This window comes from Pezoporus flaviventris, unplaced genomic scaffold (assembly GCF_033815535.1).
Source record: "Pezoporus flaviventris isolate CSIRO_AGI_PZ_B2104156 unplaced genomic scaffold, CSIRO_AGI_Pfla_v1 ptg000035l, whole genome shotgun sequence".
Taxonomy (NCBI): domain Eukaryota; kingdom Metazoa; phylum Chordata; class Aves; order Psittaciformes; family Psittacidae; genus Pezoporus; species Pezoporus flaviventris.
The window spans coordinates 6,347,079-6,374,681 of record NW_026892583.1 but is presented as its reverse complement, the minus strand read 5'-3'; the positions used below and the strand labels follow the sequence as shown (position 1 = coordinate 6,374,681).

Sequence of the window (27,603 nt, the reverse complement as noted above, 5' to 3'; positions counted from 1 at the left end):
CCCTCACAGTGAATATATACATATCTATCACTCTTACAGCTGTAAATGCTTCAATTTCAGAGATAATGGAGGCATTCTATCGGGAAAAAAGGTTTGGCAATAAGAATTTCCTGAGAAGAAAACTTACCTTTCTTAATCCAATCAGAACTGAATTGCACAAGGAAACAGAAAGCAGTTGTTTTAAACTGTAGCAAATTGTCTGTTATGCTCTAGGGTTTAAGAATTTGGGAAATAAAGTTTCCCCAAGTCACTCAAGCCAAGTCCAGAGTAACATGAAAGAAAATAACATCCAATAAACCTGCAGGGACAGCACGTAATGCCATTTTTGCAAATTCAAGGGGACAATATTGCTAAATAAGGTTTTGGGGAGTTTTTACCCTAAATAATTTCTGGTAAAGAGTACTTGCATTTTGCTGAGACTACAATGAACAGGCTAGAACCAACTCTGAAGCAGAGGAGAAGGTAGGAGGAAGCGGAAAGAACAGAAAAAGAGGGAACATCACCTTTGAGAAGCAAAAAGGAAGTAAAAGAGTTTATCAAAGTCTCATATATATGATAACTGTTTTCTTATTTGCAAGTGTCGGAAGGGGTGAATAGTTAATGCTACCATTAGGAAACTAACCTAATCCTAGAAACTTCAGAAATTTCAAGGCTGTTTATTTAGTCAAGGCAAAAACCAAGACATGAAAATCTTCTGGTAATTTAAAAAAAAAAGGTTTTGAATAAAGAAAATCACTACTTGCTACAGGCAAGGTCCACAGTATCAACAAACAGCTCACTAAAAGCAAACCACTTGTACTGTAAAACATTAGGCTAATGTTTGAAAACTAAGATAAGTTCCCACAGGTTAATAACTGGGACCAAACCCAGAAGAAAATTATCTTCTTACACAGCACAATTTAAAAATATCCTTTGAAATACCACTGATTTAATGAAAGAGAAAAAGGCTAAACTTAGGTAGGACATATGGCCAGCAGCTGCCCTTCACCAAAGAGGTAACCAAATGGTTTTATAATGATGAATAGAATCAACAGCTCAGTTTCCATTAATTACTTGCCATACAAACAAGAAAGCAGAAAACTTCATCAGCAGACAGAAAGCTTCAGAGCATGAAGACACCTGCAGCAGATCCAGGTACAAAATAGACTTGGTATATTAAAGAAAAGTTGCTGTTCCTTAATATACAAACAAAATCACTCTCAACCAATAGGTCAGGACAGTTTCAGCAGCTGTATAAAACCTAAGAGGCTCAGTCCTGCAGCATCTATTTGCCAGCATCTCCACTGCAAACTACAGATATGCAGTATCTCATATTTGGTATGTTTTCCCTAGAGAATCTTGCCCCCCTCAAGCTGTTACTGTTTGGGCTATGACCATACTCTGTTTAATTACACTGCTGCTACATCTCAGATGTAGCATCCAAGACTTGGAATTAAAGTGAAAAAGTCTCATGAAATACAGTTACGCAGAACTAAAGAATTCCTGACAAAATAATGAAAGCCTTGGTCCCAAAACTTTCACAAACTCCTAAAAATTAATTTAAACAGAAAAGGCAGAAAGAGGATGCAAGGAAGAAATATCTGAAAACAAATTTAAAGGGTTTGTTCCAATGATGCAAGGCTTTTTCCACACGTGTTTTCTTTTAAGGAACATTAAACAAATGTCAGCTGAACGGCTTTCTGTGCACAGCCAGAGAAAGCACAAGCAAAGGGAAGCACATTATGCTGATCAGCTGCTCAGAACTCCTTACTGTGACATTAGGATTACTTCAGCAACATTACTTTTTGGGTTGAATGGGATGGGGGAAGGGGGGGGGGGAAGGTATCGGCTGGTTAGTTTGGGAACATTTCTTCTCTCTTGTTAAGAGGCCACGGCTTCACAACTGGGATTACTTCTTTTCCTTCTCTCTATCCAGCCTTTTCAGTTTCTTTTCCCTGTCAAACCGGAAGAAGGGCAGTGAAAGGGACAGCTTCTCTCCAACTCAAGATACTTGGCCCGTAGCAGAGGCATTTGCACTAGAACTTAAGAGACAGCTCAGTTCTTGGCTCTGCCAACAGACTTCCTGCATGTCCTTAAATCCCTTTGTGTTTAATTCTCCCTGTGAGACACAACAATGGTTGCTTTGTTCATCTTATCAGCTGTAATTTGTTTTCCAGTGAAAAAATTAATTTCAGTGTCTGCTCTGTGTGGTTATGTGCATCCACACACTACATTTAACAGCATGAAAGTTCAATCTTGACTAAGGTATTTAGGTGGAATTGTAGAATACTATAAAAAGTCACATCACAAAAATACCACCTGGTGTTTTCATCTACCTGTACGAAACCACATTCCTCTCAGATCCCTCTTTTCCTGCCTGACAGGGATGCCTATTGTGTTATCTCTAGATTACAGGTGAGAAATTCGAATGCAACAGCCATACAATACAAACTCTGCAGCATTTGACACTGTATCACTATCTGACTTAGCTCAGCCCAGCTACTTGTCCTAATAAAGCTTTCTACACATTGCTTTATTAATGATTACTTTGAGATTTACACATTACATTGTGTTTTATGTAAGTTTTACTCTGGTATTTCATTTGCCCATCACCAACACAGGTGAACGCTATCCATTAAGGAACGAATGGAGCTCATTCATTGAGTGAATTGGGAAGTATATTTTAAGGTTGGTAATTCTCTCCAGGAGAACAGAAATATTTGTTAGGAAGACACAGACAAACACGTTTGTTTCTCTGTCCCAGGGACCCAGGACTGCAGATTTGAGTGCTGATCTATCCACATGGGTGCTTGTTTGCAGGCTTGCATGTCAGAGGGACAGATTTAATTTCTGTGCTGTGCATCTTCACCAGCAGGATAGGAACACACTGACTTACACCAGTGCCAGCAATATGCAATGAAGGAAGAGTTTCCTCCAGTGAATTCAGGGCCAGACCATGCATGAATGAAACCCACAGGGGAAACTAAAAACTTCAGCTTTTCTAAAGGTCTAGCAAAGGCTAATGTCACAGTTGGAAGAAGCAGCACAATGTTCTCTACAATCACACAGCTTTACTCCAGTGGGACCAGAAAATGTTTTAGACATCCCACTGTCCTGGCCTGGATAATACTTCATGGGAGAAAAATACTGTAATTTGTCACTTTAAATGGTGTGATACCATCATTATCTGTGTCTGAAAGTCTACCAAAAAGGAAAAAAAATTGGAAGAGTTTACTGATATCCTCTTAAAATGAGCAAAAGAAATACTTTTTTTGTAATACTGAACTGTATCTCCGTTGCAATGAAGAGAGCAAGGAATAAATGATGGATTATAATGAAGTTATAAATATCCTGCATTTTCTCCCTCCACTGCCAGCTCTTGGCTAGGATCCCAGGTCATTAGCGGATGTCTGTGATTCCATGTGAAAGGAAAGTAAAGAATAACAACATAAAATTAGCAAGTTTTATTGTTTAAGGCAGCAGAGACAAAAATAAATTCTCAGCAGTGTCTCTGAAAATAACTGCCCATCAGTTTTTGGAGGAGACAGAGGATGGAGATGGAAAAAAGACTGTTCCCCGACTTTATTACAAGAGGCAGGAGGAAAAGTGTGGATCCGAATGTTTTAGTAATTCAGTAAGGGTTAACATTCATCTGTAATACTCAGCCAACACAATGACATTATCAAGATTAGATTTCTGCTTTCCCCCCCCTTCGTCTAGATATGGGTATTCTCTTCATGTATCAGCTAATTCAAGTTCCTATTTTTTACTATTTGGCCCTTAAAATCACTACACTGGAAAACAATTCTTAAGCCTATAAAATACACTTTCTTAGCAATAAGCTCATTACTTCACCTTCATACAAGAGCTTTGTAAGAAGAACATAAAAATTAAGCAAAAACTGTAAGACATTGAAAATAATAATTCCATCAACAATTCTTTAAAATACCTGTAGAAATTCTGCAAGACAGATTCCATTTGCATTTCTATCAGCAACAACTGAATTTCAACAGTACCCAAAACTGATAGACTTTATGCTTCTGAAAGTAAATTTCCTACATTTGTCATTATTTAATCTGGGTGAACCTTGCAAGCACTCATGGAGCTCACTAGTGCTTGGTCTCAACTGTACTGTAAATTTCTGTTTCTGGCATTTACAACTATGAGAGCTGTTGGAAAGATGTACAGTAATGGCTTCAATAAAACGTGTCTCAAGTTCCACCTACATAAATTCTATAAGCTAATCACAGAATCACTGCATCATTTAGGTTGGAAGACTTTTAAGATCACCAAGTCCAACCATAAACCCAACACTGCCAAGTCCACCACTAAACCATGTCCCTAAGCGCCACGTCTACAAACCTTTTAAATACCTCCAGGAATAAATAAAAAACAAAGAAAAGACATATTATCTCGAAGAACTAAAATTTAAGAGTTCCACTGAAAAGAGAAGCATTAAAAAAACAATATTCCCTTTAGACTTCAAAAGGCATAAAAATGCAGCAATGAAAGTTACTTGAACAGCTTCATTTTTAAAGTGAGTTTTCACTGTCCAAGCTCAAAACATTAAAAACCAAATAAAAAGCAGCTACTACAAAATTTTCCACTTTATAGCAGAATGTGTAAAAAGGGGCTACAGATTTCTTGCAATAATTTGTTTCCCTTTAAGTGTACAAGTAAATGCAGTCTTACCTGCCAAGGCTGGGATTGAAGAATCTATATTTTGCATGCAGAACCAGCAGCAGTTTAGATAAGAAAGGAGTGACTTACTATATTATCTTATTCTGGTGCAGTGGTTGTCTCATCAAAGCCAGCCAGTGAAAAACAAATTCTTTGACTCAAGTTGTTTACAGATGCATTAAAGGAAGAATCAACTTTTAACCTGATTTTATAATACGATATAGACACATTCTGTTTATAATTTGGGATATTAAGCAAGGTGTAGCAGTATATTTAATACAGTCATTCAGGTCATCTATGAACAACTCTTTATGATGTTACTTTTTACGATCTTACTATACAAGCCAGAAGTGTTGCCAGTTTAAGGCAGAAGTCTCTTTATTTAAAAGAAATTATGTCTCCATAATTGGAGACATGAAAAGGTTTAAGGGACACTTATTAGTAATACACAGCAGACACTTCTACTTTTGAATTTCACAGGAAGGAGGAGAAAAAAAGGTTGATTAGCGTATTCCTGCTGGTTTCAGACAACAGACTTAGGATTGTATCTGTTTTAATCATTAGAGGGATGGTTTTTTTGCTGTTGCTTAAAGACATAGAAGTACTGCCCTCTGATAGGGAAGTTTGGCCAGCTTTTATAATATATGCAAGGCTTACTGCCAAAAGAACAGATGCTGAGAAACATATTCCATCAAACCTAGCTGCATTCTCATAGGTTTCATCCCATGCTTACAAGTACCACTAGGTATATTCATTAAGCACAGCTCATAAGGGAGGGGAATCTGCTATCACTATTCTCACACGCAGAGACCTGCATAGAATCACAGAACAGTTTGGGTTGGAAGGAACCTGTAAAGGTCATCTGGTCCAACTCCCCTGCCATGAGCAGGAAGCAATGAGACAACGGTGATGTTTCCACTAAGTAAGGCCCTTTACAGCAATGGGACTATTTTTACACCTGTATTTGGAAACACTTCCTGACTGCTCAGAGGGCTGAATGCACAGCTGACTTCCACAAAAAGGATGTGAAAGAAAAACATACTCACTTGCATGAATTCAGACCTCAATGTTTATTGAGAAGATAGACAACCAGCAGTCAGATCCCCAAGCAAGTTTCTTCCTGTGGTTCAGATCTTCAAATATTCTTGCAGCATTAAATTTTCAGGAGGTCTTTATGTTGCATAAAACCAGAATGCTGTCTACTAAAACAAAAGATGGTTTGGATATGTACAAGATCCTCAGGGAAAAGAGTCCTTTCTAAATTTATATTGTTTCAGCAGCTTCCGGGAGAATCCAAAGAAGAGGAGGTAATTTAAGGCCACTTATGAGTTCATGCAGGGAACTCTTGGCATCTTATCCTCAACAATGTATTAATAATAAATTGTGCCAGGACTAGTGGTTGAGTAAATTGTTAATTCCACTCTTTTGCCATGTCAGTGGCCTCCGTTCATTTCCAGATTACAAACACTGGAGGGGCTGCATATTAGCAATGAACAGTAACAGTTCACCTAATTAAAAATGATACATTTAAGATGCTGCAGGGACTGTCAGTTTCTATTTGTGCTCTCCTACTGTTAGAAATTACTTAAGTTGGACATAACTACTCTTTACACCGTTCTTCCCTTTCCCGCTCACTTCATATCATACCAACAGCAAAACACAGCAAGGCAAACTATGAAGACAGCTCAGTGCCTCTTACTACACTTTGCTTTACTAAACATCTGACAGCACTTATAAAATATCTAAGAAAACAACCAGCTAAATACTTCCATAAAGGAAAAGATAACATCCATATTCAAGAATAGAAATGTGCAAATCTGCTAAAGATCAGAGAAAAAACAGGCATCAGAACCAGGGAATTCCCATGTACCATGGTAAGGTTACATATTTCTGTCATTACAAGCCCAGCAATAAACCAAATCTTCAATTTTACGAAGATGAGCAGAAACCCTTTGGCAAACTGACAAAAACCCCACATATTCATAATATTATGACAAGACATTTCCTGTGAAGACAATACTGGAGTTTCCCTCTCAGACATGATGCTTTCTGGGATAAAAAAACAGAAGCCCTAAAATTATTCAGTCAAACATGATTGTCTAAGAAAACCAGCATAATTTCACCCTTGACTAATAAAATGCACTTTTTATTTTTCCTTTTAAGATGATGCAGATGGAAGACATTTCATCAGCATTTCAAGTTCTTCCAAGCTGGAGATGCATTAGATTTTATTTTTTTACAAATTAAAATTTTGTTCTATGCAGCACATTAGAATGGGCAAGAAATGAGCAAGGAATGGGCAGAGACCTGGAGGTTCAAAGTAAATGATTTTAAAAGGATTAAAATGCAGGACATTTATGTATCTATGCCATGTTTAAATAACTACCCACCCTTCTACACATACCCATTCCCAGTGTGTTAGTACAATACTGTTTACGATGAGATACCACTTGTCACTTATAGTTTGCAACTTACATTGTCAGTTCTGTCCTGACATGTTATTGTATTGAGCATACATTAAATCAATAGATATTAATTACATGTCCCTTAAGTCTTTGTCAATAGAACTGTCTTATCATGAGAAAGTGATGCAGAAAAATAAATGCTCACACACAACCTGAGGCAGTACTGGAATATGACAACCTAATCAGCTATATTTCTACTTCTGCTGTTTCCTCTTTTAGATAGAGAACAGATGCATCAACCTAACTAGAAATTCAGTTATTAAAGAATATCGTTTCTCTTTCAAAAGAGTATTGAATATAGTGATCACATGCCAAAGTTGCTGGGTGATTTTCAGACAATTACGCTGTTTAAGATTACTTTCTACCCCTCAGGGAAATCAGCTCAGGCTTACAGCAGAAGCATGGGGTGTTTCTTACACAACATCTGTATAGTCTGCTCTCCTCAAAGAAAACCTAAAAGGACACAGTGTCTGCAAATTCTTTGTTTCAAAAACTGGCTGCCAACTTTGATCAAAGCTGCACAACAGGTCAAAGTACAAACCAGAGCATTTCACTTGTAACACTTCATTTCTTATTAGTCCCTCAACCGTTTATAGAAAGTCAAAGCCTGACTTGAAAAGGGTTTTTAAAGGCATACTTTAAAAATATTTTTCTTTGTAAATCATTGGTTACTCCAGATTTCCATTATCAAATAATTTCTCTCCCAGGGTGTTTTTCCTCATTTTTAGAATTATCTTCAGCTAAGCATGCTTTTATGTAAGTGTATGTTACAACAGAAAAAAGTAATTTAAACATACCCAACCCACATGGCACAAACCAACTTGTGTGCATATTGTCAAGTACTCTCAGCCTCCAAAGCAGGGTGGCCATATGCAAACTGCTAGTCAGAACAGTCATGATCCCTGCCTATTCCTGGACAATGCCTATAAACTGTTAGGTGAAGTACCAGCCATCCCAGCCCAGGGGCAGTACCAGGAATGACTAATAATTTGGCAGTATAGATGACCAAGCTGCACGGCTCAGGGAGCATATCCCAACATTAAGTGGGGCCATTTTATTTACTGGTACAGATACAGCCTCTGTTTGCTATGAACAAAAAGCATCAACTGCAAGTTAATAAAATGAGGAACAAAAGATGACCCTGTCTGTTTTGCTCTTTCTTTCAATTCAACATGCCAATGACATTCAGTTGTAGAAAGCCACTTATATTCATAACAAATAGAAAAAGATTACATTCCATATATTGTGATAAGCAATACATTTATGCAAATGACATGCAGTAGGATGTGAGACAATAAAAGCATTGTGCTGTACCAAACAGAAATGATGTAAAGGAGGAAAATGTGAAGTACTAGAAGCAAATTTCCACAATCCTCTAAAATCTTTTCAGTGTTTTTAGTGTTTTCAGACTAAACGTATCTTTAAGGCACTGACCATTCTTTTGAGTTTCTGCTGAATTCAAGTTTAAATTAAAAATACCAAAAGCTCTAAGTCCAGGCTTTAAATTATATCATTCTCCATATACAGGAATCAAGACAGTTGCTTATTTTACGAAAGTGAGCTAAAAAGTCAGTGTCAATTTCTTGGTTTAGTGTTATAAGACACACTAGAAATAGCTAAAAGATATAACAAGGTTAGCTGTCAAAAAATTAAAGAAGAACAAGTAACAGCCTCAGATTGTGGACTAGAACATTTTCCGATTGTTATGGAGTGAGATGATTTTTTGGCTTTAAAATGCTATCTAGCTCCACCAAACCCTTTCACTTGATTGGAATTTAAAAGTAAGTAATGACATACAAGAAACACTCACTGCTTCACTGATAAATTCATGTTAACTCTCTCTTTAGATATTTAACATGATTTCACCTTTTTTCCTATTTTGAAACAACTACAAGAAATGTTCTTGGTTCTAATAAAAAGCAAAAGGAAACCACCACAAAAAAAGATAAAAGCAAGCAGGTTTCACCTTTTAGTTTGCCTAATAAAAAGGTCAATGAATTCAGATAGTCATACATTTCAAAGCAGAACTAGTACTTACACAGAATATATATATATATATGTGTGGTCACTCATGAGTTACTCTGGCCATTACTTTCAATCATTAAGAAACACGATGCAACTAAGAGCATCAAAATAAGATAGACTGGAAAAGAAAACAGCCTTAGAGCACTGTCACTTATTAGAGCAGCATGACGACTTCATGCCTGACTTGCAGGATGCAGGGTAACCCAAGTTATCCACTATCACAAATAACATTGCAATGTACAAGAAGGTCCTGGTGATCATGTGTGAGAGGGAATACCGAAGTCCAAAGCCCAGGCATGTGGGTCACAATGCCAACAGCTAAAGGAGAACTTTTCTATTCTGCAGATAGAATTTGTAGATGCACCCCTCCTGTCCCAAAGGAATATGTGCTTTCATGGCACTATATAAGGAATCTCTTTTGATCATGCCTCCAAGTGCTCATGTTACATTTATTGGTCACGTGGCAAAATTATTATTGTGGTCTTTACTGTGAAAGTCACAAACAGCTCCAAAAGAACTCGCTTCAAAAGACTGGGAATCATTGCTCTGAGAGACTTTCGGCTTTTAAAATCCACCAGGAAACCTCATTCTTCCACAACAAAGATAACAAAAAATATTGCCCATGAAGCTTTCAACATTGTTGTTCTAGCCAAAACCAAGTTTATCTATTCCTAACTCTATGAGCAGTTACTCAAATCCATTTTCTGATATCATAACACAACACACTCAGCAAAAAACAAAACGAAGATGTCTCCTTGTGTTCTTCAAACCAATTGTTTTTTTCTTGGATGTTGCTTTGTTGAATACCAGTTTAAACAAACATATCTTGAAAGATCTTTTACTGAAATCAAAAGATCTGGGCAAAACTTGCAAAATACTTATGGCCTCAGAAAACTTAAGCTACCAAAACAAAAGGCATAAATCAGCCTTGTACCTGTAATTTGAGCTCCTCTTTTTAGACATATTCCAAACAAACAAAAAGATCCTATAGAGGTGCACAGTTCTTTTTCAAAACTACATCTGAAGTATAAATATAACCTCCCTGAAAGTACGCCTACTTTAAATTGAATAAATAACTTATTAATCAACTATTCCATGTGACAGTGATATAGTCTGGTAAGATATACCTCAAAATATATTTGCCAACGTAATATACAGAACATGATCTCCCCTGCTTCAGCTGAGAATGTCCTGACGTTATAACATCGAAGTTATAAAGAGTGAGGACCCAGCCATAATAGCATCTGGGTATAAGGAACCCTAAACTTACACTCAGAATTGTGATTTTGATGTCCTGTGGCTACTGTAAACGTTTCTAGACTGAATTAATTTTATCTATCTTTACTGTTTCTTATGCAATTTAGGAACACTGCCAACAGAAACTATTTTAGCAGAAAAGCCACAACTGAACAGAGATGTCAATTTTTCTTTTCACATATGAGCTCTCAAGGGCAGACTCTTTGTTGATGAAAACCAAAACAGAATTGGGAGTCAACGTGCAGGTGCTCAGATCCAGCCAAAAGGATGATTCATTCAGTTTGTGTTCAAGGCCACACACATCTCTGAGCCATATTATCTTAGTTAACAGTAAAATAGAAAAGTTAGCTACTAGAGAAGATAAACAAATAAAGCAAGCACAAATATGTTAAAAGGAAAGGGCTGGTCTTTGCTATGGTATAAAGGAACAATCGCTGTTCATACCAAACACTTTCATAAACAGGACGCATGCACATTATTTAGGCTTTTCAGGCTTTAGCTACTTATGCATGCAAGTCCAGCCTCATGGCTGCAATATGTCAGAAACATGGCTTGTTTTCAGAAATAAACAAAATGGCTGTGTTGAACTTATCACAGCTGCTGCAATAAATGTATCTCACTATTCAGTGCTACCACAGTCCTGCCTAACAAAAATCTTTCATGAGCCAGCTGCCCGCTAAATCTAAATAAAACCTCAAATTCATAAAATAAACCCTCAAAGCTGGCCCAGTTGCTACTAAAAGTATATCAGTATCTTTCCACCCAGTGACTACAGAACTTGCAGACCTATGTGGTCTTGGAGACTTAGTTCAGACTAATTTCTCAGTAATTTTGGTTCCCAAAAGAGCAGGCTTCACTGAAGTTATTCACTCAGCATTGCTAAGATATGATTAAAAACACTCCAGGTTAAAAGTGAATCTTGGATCAACCTGCTAGCTTGGAAGCACCACGAATATGACCTTGAATTTGTGCCAAGCCATGCTGCGGAAATGCCTAGGGATGAGCAAGGGAACCTGTTCACAAAGCAGAAAGAATAAAGAATGGTCCTAATGTTAGGTTAAAAGAAGAAAATATCAGTACTTTATGAGTATGGAGGAAAGACTGTGGTGTGATTACACAGAGAAGTTTAAGCTGGATGTCCATCTGCAAGTAAGAAAGATCAGCATCTGCATGCAGCTTACCTGCACAACAGACTGGACTTTTAAATACATCTTCATCACTACAAGCTAATTTAAAAAAATAATCATCTTTCCAAATAAGTATGTACTGTCAAATGACTTCAGGAAGTTTGCAGGACACCAGTACCAAAGTTCTGGTTTTACTTCTAAGACACATAAAACTCACCAGGTTTATGAAAGTTAACTCTGATTGCAAATGTGCAGGTTCACTGCAACATGCACAACTGGCAACCCAAAGAACTTGCTATTCTCTTTTTCTTCTAAGCTGCTGAATGCACTTACAGACCCTTTCTGCATTATTTACTGAATTGTACTGCCTGTCTTTTGTAAAGAACATGCTCTTTGTATCTAGCAAGCAACAGTCAATGCCTACCAAGGAAACAGAATGTGTATGAGCACTAGCAGATTGAACAGTCGGAAAATGTCTCTTTCCATTGTTTGTAAAGTAGTTTATCGATTTATTGTTACCAATATTCAGCTGAATCCTTTCTTGTGAACTCTTCAGACTTCATATTTGAAATGTAGCTGCATTAAATTATAGTTGCATATGAATGTCTATGACTCTATAATTATTTCTATTGATTAATTCCTCAGTTATTTCAAACCGATTTGTCTTCCCAAAATATAATGCTTTTTATGTTATGCGTGAAAATCAACTTGGTTCTTTTGTGTCTTCCAATAAAGCCTGCTTTGAAGTTTGCAATTATTCACAACAGCTCCCAGTGAAGTTTTCTGCAAAGAAATGTTGGTGTAGTCAGAAAACTGACCTTATTCCATCACGAACTGAACACAGCAGCTGTGTTGCCGGCAGAAGCTATACAGCAGGCACTCATGGTGGTTTCCTTCCCTCCATCATAAGCCATTAAATACTGATCCAATTACTGCACAAAAAGCCTTTTTTTTTTTGTCTTACTGCATGTTCCCCTTTTGACTTCTGTCTCCCTCTGGATTGAAGGAAAAAAAAATCTTGAGGATGGAATGCTCACTGCTTTTCAAATATTTCATGCCAAAATGCCATTTACACCCACAGCCACCGCCTCCTTCTCCTTTACAGCAAGCCATGGGGCAGGGGGAGAAAGAAATTTAAGGATTTTTCAGGAGATTTAAATTATAGCTCTATTTTGTTATCACTTTCAGAATAAAGCGCATAGGCTGGGTAATAGGTTTGGAATTTGCCTTGAGAATTCGCAAGACAATTAAAAACTCGAATCCCACAGTGAATGTATGGAAGCATCACAATCTCAGCTTAGAAAGGAAAGGTCTCTCAGTTAAAGTTCTTCAGAAGCGTGATATAAAGCATTTACATTAATAAATAAAAAGTATGAAGAAGAGGAGCAAGCACAGTGACTTAGTCTGGTGAAGGGCTGGAAAGTATGTTGCAATGGTTTGCTTCCAAACAAGACTGCTGTGTAACTTTTCTTAACATTTTCAATTAACATGCAAAACAAACAAAACCCTCCAAAAACAAAACACCTAGCACCATACTGAAGATGCTGCATATTAAAACAAGTGTATCTCTTCTATTTGCTTTTCAGTTAGACTCTGACAAGGAGGCAAGAAATACATCCACCCATCTGCCCCTCTCCCTGACTATTTTACTTAGAATCATAGAATCATAGAATAGTTAGGGTTTGAAAGGACCTTAAGATCATCCAGTTTCAACCCCCCTCCCACCAAACCATGTCACCCAAGGCTCTCTCCAACCTGGCCTTGAACACTGCCAGGGATAGAGCATTCACAGCTTCCTTGGGCAACCCATTCCAGTGCCTCACCACCCTCACAGTAAAGAACTTCCCCCTTAAATCCAATCTAAACTTCCCCTGTTTAAGTTTTAACCCATTACCCCTTGTCTTATCACTACAGTCCCTGATGAAGAGTCCCTCCCCAGCATCCCTGTAGGCCCCCTTCAGATACTGGAAGGCTGCTCTGAGGTCTCCATGCAGCCTTCTCTTCTCCAGGCTCAACAGCCCCAACTTTCTCAGCCTATCTTCATACGGGAGGTGTTCCAGCACCCTGATCATCCTGTGGCCTCCTCTGGAAGTAGTATAAAACCCAATGATCCTGGGAAGTTAAATGTGATGAAAAGCAATTATGGTACTTTCAAAACAAAAAAGAAAGGAAAAATCTGTTTACAGGGGTCATGTGTGCTCACTCTCATGAGCCATCAGGAATCCCCATTTCTGCCTTCAGAGTGCAGAATAAAACACAGTCTCCTCAATAAATGTATTTATAAACAAAGATAAAAATAATTCGATAACGTATGCGAATGTAAGGGAGCTCTTTGTAGCACACATCTACAATGGACAGACAGACAATGAGAACCGGTGTCACTTTATATAAAAAGTCTAGAAATAAACAACCTTTCATTTAACACATTGTCTTGCTTCTGAGCAGGCTTGTAAAATCTTCAGTGGTTCCAACGCACAGTGAAGTGCATCAAAAGAGAGACAGTTGTTCTTTCACTCACACTGGTAAACCAGTGCTGAAGAATAGGGAAGTGGGGAAGGGAAGGTCAAGAAATTAGGAGCAGATATTGACATTCATAATAGAATTTGTTTTCATACCCTTACTACTTTCTAACTTGTAAAACCATTCTGATTTGTTAAAGATAATGTTTCTCACATGTGATACATCACAGTGCAACCTCGACATATAGAGAAGGCCCATAAAAATCTTGAAACCAAGATTATTTTAATGTGGTTTTTTTTATGAACAGGCAGCCACTTCTCATCCAAAAGACAATGTAATCTTTCAGGGGAAAAAGAGCAAAAATGTATCATCACTCAGCTGTTTACAACCATCTCTGTGCACTCTCATATTTCTTAGATTTACTTCAGAGACAGTAATCTGTTTGTTTGGTCATGGTCTTTTTGGTCAAGTGTTTTTATGACTCATATTAGAAGGCCCAGTAAGGGTCACAGCATTACTGAAAGTGATAATATTCACAGAGCCACTCAAGAAATATTCATACCTGCATAAACCTAACCATTATGCCAAACCTAAATAAAATCCTTATCAAGTCAAGCCCAGAAGTGTGAAATTTCTTGACCTATACAAATATTTATTTCATTCTTTCAAAAGCCTGAGGTAAAATTTCTAACATCTAAATTACAATTTCCTGTATAAAAATTACCCTCTCCATTTAACTGATACACTGAGGTACAACAACTAAGCTTGAGACCTACAAAAAACATTTCAAGAAAATGCAATTGGAGATCTGGATCCCACTGAAACCAGTGCAAGTTGAGCAGTTAAACACTTCTCTGGATTTCATTATCCCTAATATTCAAAGCCTATTAGTCATGGCACATATTCCTCTTATCAAAAGTAGCAGATTGCTACACACCAGCTATCTATGGCAACTGCTGTGTGTAAATACCTGCTTGCACATCCTGTGGGTCAGTCTGCCCACCACAGTTACTGTGCATGCACAATAACCGGATGGGTAGGATGGCTGGAGGGAAGCTGAGGACTGAAACTGTAACAACCAACAACAAGAATACTTCATGCTTCCATGTGTTCTGTAGCCTTAAGAATACTCTTGTGCAGAATACCCTTCAGATTTTGTTTAACTGCTCTTACATGAGATCAAGCTGATTTTTTTTTTGTCAGTAGGACTTAAATGAGCATTTACTTAAGCTTACAACTGTTTTAAACATTTTTCTTTGCTTAGTGGAGCTAAAAAAGACTAGAGGGAAGATTCAGATCTATTTTAGGTTTTACAAAGGAAACTCAAGAGATTGAAACAGACTGTTCTATGCCAGACAAGAATCTAAATAAGTTTAAATTTAGATGTTTGCAGGATGACTATACAGGTCCCAAAGTACCTACAAATTAACTACCATATTCAACCACCAGAATGAATCAGCAAGCCGGAATCTGCCTATAAGAATAAAAATTATAACCCTAAAGATCATTATGAAATCATCACACTTCCATTTTGCAGTAAAACTACTATATGTCATTAATCTCTATTAAGGCATAATCCCAGAGTTATACAATGGCTGAAGAGTGATGGATTTCCAACACTGTCTTTGGAAAACAATCATGAACTACACACAGCTTCCTGAAGACATCTGTGGAGGAAGGGGGTGGGGCAGAAGGAAGCAATAGTCACTTTTACACAAAACGTCCACCTTTACTAAAGAAGGTTTCATATAGTATCAAATTCACGTCTTAGAAAAACTTAATACAAGAATGCAGGGAAACATGTTGAAGCTACTTCATTGTATGCCAATGGTAATGTCCAGGCGCAGACACTCATCACTCTCCCTCTGCAAGACTGAACTACTTCTACAACAACATGGCGCAGAGAAAAATCAAATTTGTCTCAAAAATGGCAGGAAAAGGAACATCATCAAAGTTTTAGGGTTTTTTAAGAGCATAACATTATCTTGACAGTGACCGTTTGGAAAACCATTCCCTTGTTTATAACCTGGAAAATGCAGGTAACAAATTGCAGAGATAAAATTACAAAAACCAGGCATGGCTTTTCCATTTTAAATGCCTATATAATCTTTTAGAGCTTCCTTTTGTTTCTCATTTCCTATTTTGCCCATTAAGTGCTCTGCCCTGTCCCAAATTCAAATTTATTTGCTATCCTTTCTTTCTCTGTTCCCACACAATTTTTTGATACTCAGTTTCTTTCCCTCGGCCATGTAGCCCTACTGCCTCATTCATCTCTCTGTATTTAGAAGGATGTAGCAAATTAGTTTCCTTTCCTTCTTCCTTTGGTGGCCAGCAGCCTTGCTTGATTTAACCAGTGACTCTTCCCTTCGGGCATTTCTTGATTCTCTATTCTGTTTATGCACCAACAAATCCACTTATAACCCCCCACCCCCAAAACTGTCTTTAACAAAAGAAGGTAGGTTCCCCTTTGGAAAGAATTGCACATCTGTGAAAAACAAATGAAAATCTCAGTTCAACATCAGCGCAAAGTATTCAGCTGTCCAGTGAGAAAACAAAAGCAATAGACCCAAGGATCCCAAACTGGCCACCTAAAAACCAGAGGTAAATTCAACATTTGTTGAACCAGCAATTCAACATTTAAAGGTTTATTATTTGTAATATCTAAAATGGAAGTTTATCTACACTTCCCAAATTCCCCAAACCTCTTTCACACTACTGCACCAAGAATGAAACAGAGCACAGTCAAGAATTTCCCCTGTAGTTCTGCTAATTGACAAATCTGATAGTTTTTCGAAGCATTGACTCCCAAAAGTAAAACAATCCTGTGCTCATCAGTACCAGAAATACAAATTTTACAGGATTAGCTCAGTTTTAAGTGATGCTTACTGTGAAAAGCAACACAATTATACAGTATGAGTTTTCAGGAACAATTGTACTGACAACAAGCAAAATTAAATGAAATAATTCTGAAGACAAAACAGCAGTAAAAACTCGTTTTAATGCTGACATGTGATGGTATGCATACATAGTGAAAAATTCAGACAGCTTTACTGTACGTTGTATTTATTTGTAGTAGATTTAATAATCACTTACTCATTAACAAGGAATTGCAATCACCACCTATTTTAATACTGAATCCTTCAATCTTCTTTCTTAACCCATCAAGGATCAGATCTTCTAAGAGGAGTCTCCATCAGTTATAAGGGATTTCCGATGCTTCAGCAAGGAAAAGTGCTCAAAACTATACAGTATAAATACAATTTACTACCATTATTTAAAGGTGTGATTACTTCATTGTTGATCCTCTCAGCAAAATCACTTTGCACTCTTCCACTTTAGAGCTTTCTCCCTTTAGAATCCAATCCCCCATCCCAAATCTCATTGCTAAACTAGAGTCCTCAGATGTCCTGGGTTCAGCAGTAGCAGTCATTTTTCTCCATCTTAGTAGCTGGTGCAGTGCTGTGTTTTTGACTTTCGGCCTGGGAACGGTGCTCACAGCACCGATGTTTTTAGTTACCACTCAAATGTTTGGTCTGCCCAAGGACTTTGTGAGCCTCATGCTCTGCAAGGGAGGAGGGAAAGCCAGGAGGAAGCAGAGACACACACCTGACCCAAACTGACCAAAGAGGTATTCCATACCGCAGCACGTCATGGCCAGGATGTAACTGAGAGTTACCCGGAAGGGCTAGATCACTGCGGGGTTGGATGAGGTATTGGTCGGTGCATGGTCAGGCTGGGGGGCGAGTTATCGGTCAGCGGGTGGTGAGGTGTTGTATTCTCTTCCCTTGTTATTTCCTTTATCACTATTATTATTGGTGGTAGCAGTAGTGATTTGTGTTATACCTTAGTTACTGGACTGTTCTTATCTCAACCCGTGGGAGTTGCATTCTTTTGGTTCTCCTCCCCATTCCTCTGGGAGCAGGGGGAGGGCAAGAAGGGCGGGGAGTGAGACAGCGACTGCATGATTTATGGCTGACTTTGTTTAAACCACAATATCAGATTATCACACTTAATGATCACTGCCAAAGTTAAAAGATCAAATGAAAGTGTGCATTAGTTGACAAACAAGGGTATTGAAGTCGTACTGCACCTATTTAAGACAAAAAGGACTGAGCACTGTAGTATTACAAACAAGGTAAGAAAAAGATGGGGCAGAAAATAGAATTTTATTTCATGTACCCTGTGTCTCAATCTCTTTCTGTAGGTGGAATTATAAGGGACAAACCAGGATGGGAACACAGACACAGAGAACAGCATCACTTACCATTTCCTGAGATGCATACTTTGGATCTTCTGGATCAACTGACCAGTAGCAGTAATCAAAACTGAAGGCCACAGTCTTTTCTCTTGAGTCCCAAGTACTATCCAGCCTACTGTCAACCTGACAACAGAAGGAAAGACAGAAAGATCACTTCACTTTGAAGCTGAACAAAAAATAAGCATTTTAAAACTAACAGGAAGGTTATCTAGAATTTGTATTGTGGAAAAGGCACAGTTTATCCTCTTTATTCAATTTTCTTTGATGCTCAGTGCGGAAGAGAAATGCAAACTTCTGAAGCATTTTTACTGAAGGGTTCATTTACTACAGCTAAGGCTCTCCAGGCTGTATACAATAATTTAGTTAATTTTCACATCTATGTATTGGCAGAAAAGCTCTACAAACCTCTAGATAGCTCTCTGTCATTCTTCTATTTCACCAAGAATCACATTACAGAAATCGGGCCCCAAGTGAGAAAACAAAAGCAACTTTCTCACTGCACAGTTGAAAACGCAAATCTCTTCCCCCATTTCCCCTCGGCTTAGTCAAGGTTGCAAGCTAATGCTTCTGTCACTGGGCCTATACTCACAAAAACAAACTTGACCTTTATCGGTTAATACTAATGACAGTGAAGACTTTCTAGAATAATAGTCAGAAACAGTGACTGAAATTAAGGGACTCATGTAAGTCTTTCTGTATAATCGTGACCAAGAGATTTGTAATACAACAGATAAACTTGCAAACAAGGAACTAGACGTTGCTCTACTCATCAAAGAAGGGGAGCAATGAGTCAAAACATTACACAAAATTAACACTCTCCACATGCAGTTTTGACCTAATTGGTAACATTATTGTAACCTTTGCAGTAACATAAGCAGGAAAGAAAAGGTTTGTTATAGTTTGGTACCTAAACAAACTGCTTAACTAACGGCCCCGGAAACCAGGGGTGACAATGCTGTCTGCCAGAGTACTGGATAAAGGGTGCTGTAAGCACTGAACTCTACTGCCAGCTGGAAAGTTTATAGGGATAATTAATTTACAGACCCATCAGTTAGGCTTGTGGGTTGCTGGGGTTTTTCAACCAAGAAAAAACAAAGAGGACAGAAATAATTTAAAATTATCTTTGAAGTAAGAGGATTTCATGAATTTTCACTTCTGCATGATTCTAAAATTGTCAACTTGAATTAAATATAAACAAGGTTTCCTTTCATCAGAATTAAGATCTTAGTAAGCCTACAGGTCATCCTCAATAGTAACACTTTTAGTGTCACGATTCAGACACGTTTTTATACAGTTACCTTTAATTTTCTTAGGTTTTTTGCAGCAATAAGCAGAAGACAGCTTGGAGCACTGCCCTCCTACTGCAATGTGTAAAGTAAAAACTAAAAATAATTAAAAAAACCCCTCCACCTCAGGAAGAGCAGCCCCTGGTCACAGAGATGATGAAGGGCTTTGTTTTGAACTGCAAAGCGCACCTACCCCAGATAAAACAACATAAACATTGGTGTATAAAAATTCAACACTAACTTGGATTCAAAGGCTGTCTAAATAGAGTTTATTCATAAAGCAAACTCACTCCCTCTACGCGCCAATTACAAACTCACAGAGACCAAACATCCAGAAGTCAGCCTCTTTGCAACTCCAAACAACCCTCCTTGTCCCACCACAAGCAACCAGCCCCACTACTGCGGCTTCCCCAGGATGCTGAGGCAAGCCAGAGCTTCTTTAAACAAATACAATCAAAAGCCCTCTGGGTCTGACAAGCTTCAGCTGGACTCCATTAGGCAGCTGCGGGACTGAGGCCTCCACCTGCTGAGGGAAGCTCAGGGGCCCAAATCCTCACAGCCCTGCATCAAAAGGAGCATGACCAGCAGGTCCAAGGAGGTGATCCTGCCCCTCTACTCTGCTCTCAGGAGACCTCACTTGGAGTATTGTGTGCAGTTCTGGTGTCCTCAACATAAAAAGGACATGGAACTGTTGGAACAAGTCCAGAGAAGGATGATCAGGGGACTGGAGCACCTCCTGTATGAAGACAGGCTGAGGAAGTTGGAGCTGTTCAGCCGGGAGAAGAGAAGGCTGCATGGAGACCTCATAGCAGCCTTCCAGTGTCTGAAGGGGGCTATAGGGATGCTGGGGAGGGACTCTTCATTAGAGACTGGAGTGACAGGACAAGGGGTAATGGGTTAAAACTTAAACAGGGGAAGTTTAGATTGGATATAAGGAGGAAATTCTTTACTGTAAGGGTGGTGAGGCACTGGAATAGTTTGCCCAGGGAGGTTGTGAATGCTCCATCCCTGGCCAGGTTGGAGAGAGCCTTGGGTGACATGGTTTAGTGTGAGGTGTCCCTGCCCATGGCAGGGGGGGTGGAACTGGATGATCTTGAGGTCCTTTCCAACCCTGACTATTCTATAGTTCTGTAAATACACCCTTTGAAAAGGAAATAGGCAAAACATAAGCAATATTTTACATCCATGAGGCCTCTCATGCCCCTAATACTTTTCCTCTTCTTTCTTTAAAACAAGCACCTGTATTCACTACAAAAATAATTATAATGGGAAAAAGTAAATAATTTAACTCCATTCCATTTTTGCCTGGGTTTCTCTTCAAAACAAAGTATTCTTGAACTAGCAATTTAGAACAGCTGAATTGCTTGCAGACATAAAGAAAAAGGAGAAAAGAAATGCAAAATGCATCCATCTTCTAGGATCCCCACTGTAATCTCATGGTTCGTTTTTATTTGCCTTTTGACAAGAAACATGTTTGACAACACAAAATTGCTTTGCTTCTATTCTGTTAATTTAGTGAAGGGCCACAGGAGCTTTAAGTAGTTCAAGAGCCTAAACCAGAGGGCTGGTTCCCATGCGTGCTGGCTCCAGAACTCTCAAGGACAACAGCTACATTCAGTTTATTCTTACAGCTCTTGGTCTTTTACCAAGGCCTGAAGTGTAGCTGAACACATTTTGCTTCATTTCATGCAAGTCAGTTGCACTCTGAGAGCAAGTATGAGGAGGAGGCACGCAGGGAAAGAAATTGTGCAGATGTTAGAGAGATAAGCACAAAATCCTAAGCAATTTACTAACAGCTTTGAATGATGGCGCACAGCCAGACTGCAGAAGCTTTCACAAATGTAAAATACAGAAAACACAACTACATATTACATCCCCTGTCAAAAAAAAGACCATACAAACCCAAACCAAAACAATCCTCCCTCACACTTTCACTGCGGTTTATTCTAGAGCTTTGCTGGTTTAAACTTCTCCCTTAGCATTTCATTTAGAATGATTCAATAGGCAAGCAAACACAGAAAAGAATCAGGATATCAGGATCCTTATGTGAGAAAGTGAAGACAACAAAAAAGCATACCTTTATATTTCTGATTTTTGCCACTTTGCCATCAACTTCTACAATGACTCTTCCTCCTTCTGCACTCTCTCTGGAAACAGAACATATTAAAAAATCCGTATATAATATGAAGACTTAGAAAGGTGAATATCAAATTTGTAAACCCCAGAAATTTGTGTTTACTTTGACAAACTACAAATCAGAGGTATAATCCAGATACTTTTGCTTATAAGACACTCTGTGACAGGGTGTAGCACTGGCACATCTGCAGTCAGGTACCTCAATAGTGGGCAGTAGAACTTCAGGACTGGGGTGATGAAACAGTTTCGAAGTCCTTGGTCCTTGTCCTAAATACTTTGTTAGGATTTTATTTCTGATTAAGAGTCGTTTTAACTTACATTTAGAAGGAAGTAGAGTGGAGCACCGATTGGTTATGCTTTGTGGAGTACGGATCCACATCACATACTTGTGAGCCACAAGTGTCATCAGGCTGCACTGTCTGATTTTTACCACAAAATCCACAGTGTTTGTTGTAGTTCTCAGAAAAGTCCTTTTTAGATAAGCAAAACTGTGCTGAAATGTAAATGAACAGAATTGCTCCCTAAGTACAAAGGACCATGCACTGTCTAAAAATCCACTGAACGCAGCTGTGACTGGCTACTACAGCCAACTTCCACTTCCAAAATGAGTCACACTAGAAAACAATGAAAAAAGGATGTGGCCAAAGAAAAAAAAAAACAAAACACCTTATTTCTGGGCCAACGGCATGATAGCTAAATAATTATTGTGGATCTTCTACATAGCAGGACAGAAATGAGGAAGAAGAGGTCAGTGGCCTACTTCTATGACAGCACAAAAACAAACTCTTTGGTACTGACAGGCGAAGAACAGGAAAAATATTTTTTTATCCTTTATATTTCTTCCATATTTTCCTTTGTGCTCTGATACTGACAAATCTTGTAAGCTGCAGCTTTACCATACGGTTTAATTTTGATAAAGCCTGTATTTTGATGAACGCCTTTGTAAAGTTGGAAGAAGCTGCTTTAAAAATAAAATCAATTTTGTCCTTACTGCATTTTTGTCATACTGTTTGAAATTAAACTGAAGGCACAAACACTATCATTTGACATTAGCTGTATACCTATCCTCTATCATCAGGTCAGTTAATAAGATAAAACAAGAGTTAGAAAATTCAAACCCAGTTGACCACTCTTCATTCATATCCCTAGATCTGTCTTTTCTCATTACTTATGTACAGACATATTTACTCCCCCACTGATTATAATTTCCTTTCACTGCCAGCTCTAATGTCCAGGCAGCAAACAGTACAACATGCCCTGCCTCTGAAGGTCTCTCTGGTTCTGTTTTCACTCCACACTTCCTGTACTAAAACAACATTCAAAACAGCATCTTAGGACACTTAAGACTTCTACAGAGACCATAAAATCATAGAATAGTTAGGGTTGGAAAGGACCTTAAGATCATCAAGTTCCAACCCCCCTGCCATGGGCAGGGACACTTCACACTAAACCATGTCACCCAAGCCTCTGTCCAACCGGGACTTAAACACCTCCAGGGATGGAGCATTCACAGTTTCCTTGGGCAACCCATTCCAGTGTCTCACCACCCTAACAGGAAAGAATTTCCTCCTTATATCCAATCTAAACTTCCCCTGTTTAAGTTTTAACCTGTTACCTCTTGTCCTGTCACTACAGTCCCTAATGAAGAGTCCATCCCCAGCATCCCTATTGGCCCCCTTTAGATACTGGAAGGCTGCTATGAGGTCTCCACGCAGCCTTCTCTTCTCCAGGCTCAACAGCCCCAACTTTCTCAGCCTGTCTTCATACAGGAGGTGCTCCAGTCCCCTGATCATCCTCATGGCCCTCCTCTGGACTTGTTCCAACAGTTCCATGTTCTTTTTATGTTGATCCCTGTAGCATTTGAGCTTTACAAGCATACAGAAGTTTTAAACAGATTTTCGAGCATAGACCATCCCTGTTTTGCAGATAGAAATAATGCTTTACCTTAAAGTCTCTGTACTTCACATTACTAATTTTGAGAAGCTGCCCAGAGACAGACTAAACTTAGTATCTTCTGTAATACATACTCAGACATGGCACTTCGGATAGAAAATGCAAGCACAGCTCCCAGAAGTTTTAGTTAAGCTGTGAGTGCTCAGCAGTTCAACACATCACTCACCAGAGCCCCGAGTCAGATCCCAGGAGAAAAAGGAACACTCAAAAGGGAGGGCATTTGCGTTACGTACAGCTGGGTACCAAATGTTGCATTATGTACACCTGAGGACTGAGCAGAGGCCTCATAAGGCTTCCTGAAGAACAAATGACCAAGGACAACAAGGGCCTAAGGATACAGGCTGTATCTTAAGGTAGAAATTTCCAACTGATGCATTTAATCTGTATATGTGCAACTTCACAGATGTTGTAAAAAGCAAGTGTTTGCCAACACAAGTAAGTTTGGGGGCATAAGAAGCTCAGACCCTCAATAACAAGCAGTGCTCCCAACCCCACCTGTAATAATTACATGAAACTCACTGGCTTCCATCCACAAGTGTTACACACTGTGAATGAATGACTTTATGCTATGGATTGTCATCACCTGGTGCTCTCCCAGGCCATAGTCATTACTGAAGATTCAAGATAAAGAAAAAACTCCAAACATAAAACCTTTAAGGTACAAAAAATTCTTATGTAAAAAATTATGAACTTATATACTTACATAAAATACTATTAAAAAGACAACAGAATAAAATCACCACATCTTCTTTAACCACAGGGTAATAAGGATCCCTCACTATGCAGACAAAAAGCTCAATGCAACAGTCACAGCTTTGTTCAAGCCTCATGACAAGAAAGCCACCAACAAAGAGGGATAGATCTAAAGTCTCCCATTGCCCTGGGTACAGATTCACAGCACCCATACCTTTATCTTAACTGCAGAGGTTGCAAGAGGCAGTTCCTCTTTTCTGCTCCAACCTGCCACATGTATTCCCACTTCTTTTCTTGCGTCTGATCTACCAATCACACCTCCATGTAATGATTCAGATCAGCTGCGATCGGAAAACAGACACCCCAAAATAAATACTCAGTGTGCCACAGGACCAGTGAGCTTTTCCAGAGCACTGAGGACGTTGCTCACACAGTTGCTAAGCCAAAGCAAGAGAAAGGGCAGGAACACAAAGTGGTGGGATTGGAGACCAATCCCTTGTGTAGCAGTTTTTGGCCAGAAAGCATTGAGCATAAACAGAGCTGGACCTGCAGCCATTCCCAGCTCTACAAACCATACATTCAGCCTCCTCATAACCCTGTGTTTATATTATGCTCCATTTAGGTACAAACCAAAGAAATCTGGGAGAGAAAGCACAGCTCAATATCCACAGCCCAGGGGGCAAAGCAGACTCACAACTGTTGTAGATATTCTGACCTTAACTCCAGATTGCAAACACTACAAAAGCTCTCTCAACAGAAATAGTGTTTATCAGTACAGCACTACACAAATGTGGGCAGCAGTTTGCATTTCACTGATAAAACAATTTTTCACCCTTATGAACGGGTGTTTTGCTCCACAGGTATGAAAGCTGTATTGCTTATACTAATAAAACTAAAGTACACTCCAAAGTGTACTCCAAAATACACTTCTCTAGAAATACGTTTGACTTCTGCTGCTCAGAAGTCACAGTGATCCCGATATTTAGTTTCCCCATCCTTCCTTCTTTCCCACTTCTGAAAAAATCATGCTATGTTTGGGAAATGCCTTTCTTTGAAATTACTTTGCATGAAAAGAAGTCATCCGTACAAAGATGAAGCTGTAGCAAGACCATTTAATGGTACATGTCCCAGGAAAGACCTGGATCTTCTTAGGCACAGAAAGTTTTAGAGAAATGCAAACCCAGCAATGGGGCAGGGACACAAGTACAGAATGCAGTGGCAGGGCTGTACAGGGAGCTACAAGAGAGACTTGATGAAAGCAAAGCTGCTGTGGCAGTCCAAAGGAGATTTCCTTGTACCATTTGCTGCTCCTATGACTAATGATTTCTCCAGCCAGCATGTAAAGTTAATGCAATCCCAGAGGGACAACAGACACTCCGGAAGACACAGAAAAACGAGCCAGGAGAAAAGAATCTCAGGAGGATCAAGACTCCTGACAGGACATTACACAGCTTGCTGGATTCACTCGGATGAGTTCAGACACAGAGTACAGAAGTGCAAGGAGGTATACAGAGCTGCGGGAAGCAGTGGGTGGAAAGAAAGGGGACAGCTGCTTATTTTAGACTCTAAGATTTGCCCCACTTCTCCACCCTCTCAAATAACAGGCACTTGGAGAACAAAGGAGCTGACTTTTGAGAAGTCGTCTGTTTATCTTAAAACCATGTACATGCACTCAAGCAAAAATACTGGAGTCATTAGCAGTAGTCCTGTCATGCAATGAAACTGCTTCTACAAATACAGACCACCAAAGTACTCACCAATCAAACATAGCAAAGCCGATATATAGCACTTGAGTATATGAGAAATCTGAAACAACTTCTGAAAGAATTTAATTGTGTCTACTCATAAAAACTTTGAAAATAACCCTTCACTGTAAATGTTGCAAGTACTTACACTTCCCTACCTATTCCTATCACCCACGTTAACTCCAAATCCAATTCCAACCTATACTATGACAGAGGACCTCAAAAGCAGTACAGCAACAGCACCAATGCTTCCCCTCTGGCAGAGCTTTTTTTACTGTTCTGGGCAATTGTGTAAGTTCTGTTCCAGACAAAATAAGTTGAGAACACATCTGTTGAGAGACCAAAGCTGCAATAAGAGGAGCCCCAAGAGTCCATGCTGCTCCATAAGAAATGGTAGGGAAGAAGAATGCCAAAGCCTTCAGCTATTAGAGCTCCTGCACTCCAGTGACAAGCTTCTACAACCACAACTTTCCTAAACAGAGCATCCCCTCACAACACCAGCACAATCTATATCCTTATCCCTACCACTGTAATCTGTGAAAGTCAAGCTGCTAATAATATGAGCAACCCAGCTTTGGCAGGGGTTTTTAATTACAAAACAAAACCAAAAAATAATCAATCAAGTAAATTTACCTCATTTGTTTTCAATGTTTCCCATTATTTAGAACTATCCAATACCATTTGGGGTATTTCTCTTTAAGTCATAATTGGTTTACTGTGTCTTGCAAAGAGCAGTGCACACCCAGTCAGCAATCCTCCTACCAAATTCAGAACAGATGTTTATAAATAATTTAAAAGTCTATATTGAAGCCAAGTACACAGAGTTCACCAAGACAGCACGCTGCTATACTAGACATGCTGCCCATGTTATCTTCCAAGTCTACTCCTAACTGCACAGACTTCATTCTCCGATAATGACTAACATAATCTGATAGTCAAAATTCACCATTCTTAGTGATCACCATCACCCTCATGTGATTTCCTGATTCTCCTTTGCAAATTGTATATGGCAACGAAAAATAGGAATTTTTGGTGCAGGATGTGGTGGGATAGCAGCTAGCATAGAGATGTTTTGGATTTGTGCTAGAAACAGTGTTGATAACACAGGGATGATTTATTGCTGAGCAGTGCCCACATAGAGTCAAGGCTTTTCTGCTTCTCACACCACCCCGCCAAGAGTAGGCTGGGGATGCTTGAGAGCTGGGAGGAGACACAGCCAGGACAGCTGACCCCGATGGACCCAAGGGATATTCCATCCCATATCCATATGCCATCATGCTCAGCGTAAAAACTGGGGGAAGAAGAAGGAAGGGGGAGACATCCTGAGTTATGCCCTCTTGTCTTCCCAAGTAACCATTATACGAGATGGAGCTGCTTTCCTGGAGATGACTGAAAACCTGCCTGCGATGGGAAGCAGTGAACGAATTCCTTGTTTTGCTTTGCTTGTGTGCATGACTTCTGCTTTGCTGATTAAACTGTCTTTATCTCAACTCATGAGGTTTGTCTTCAGTTCTCCACCCCAGCCTACCAGGGAGAAGT

At 39.1% G+C, this 27,603-nt stretch overlaps 1 protein-coding gene across 3 annotated transcripts in view; it reads right to left on the bottom strand.

Annotated features, from left to right (window-relative positions):
- The window catches only part of STARD9 (StAR related lipid transfer domain containing 9), a 102,783-nt gene that overhangs the window by 65,148 nt on the left and 10,032 nt on the right, over nucleotides 1-27,603 (bottom strand). For 2 of the 3 annotated variants that reach the window (XR_009744939.1, XM_061462382.1), the window contains exons 2-3: nucleotides 21,615-21,684; nucleotides 18,258-18,374 (exon numbers count right to left, since the gene is read on the bottom strand). Coding sequence is in view for 2 of the 3 variants with exons in the window: in XM_061462382.1 (XP_061318366.1) it covers nucleotides 18,258-18,374; nucleotides 21,615-21,684 (187 nt within the window). In the remaining variant the exon portion in view is untranslated. Of the gene's footprint in view, nucleotides 1-18,257; nucleotides 18,375-21,614; nucleotides 21,685-21,991; nucleotides 22,086-27,603 lie in introns of those variants that run through there. The other variant, XM_061462383.1, reaches the window with a different exon arrangement.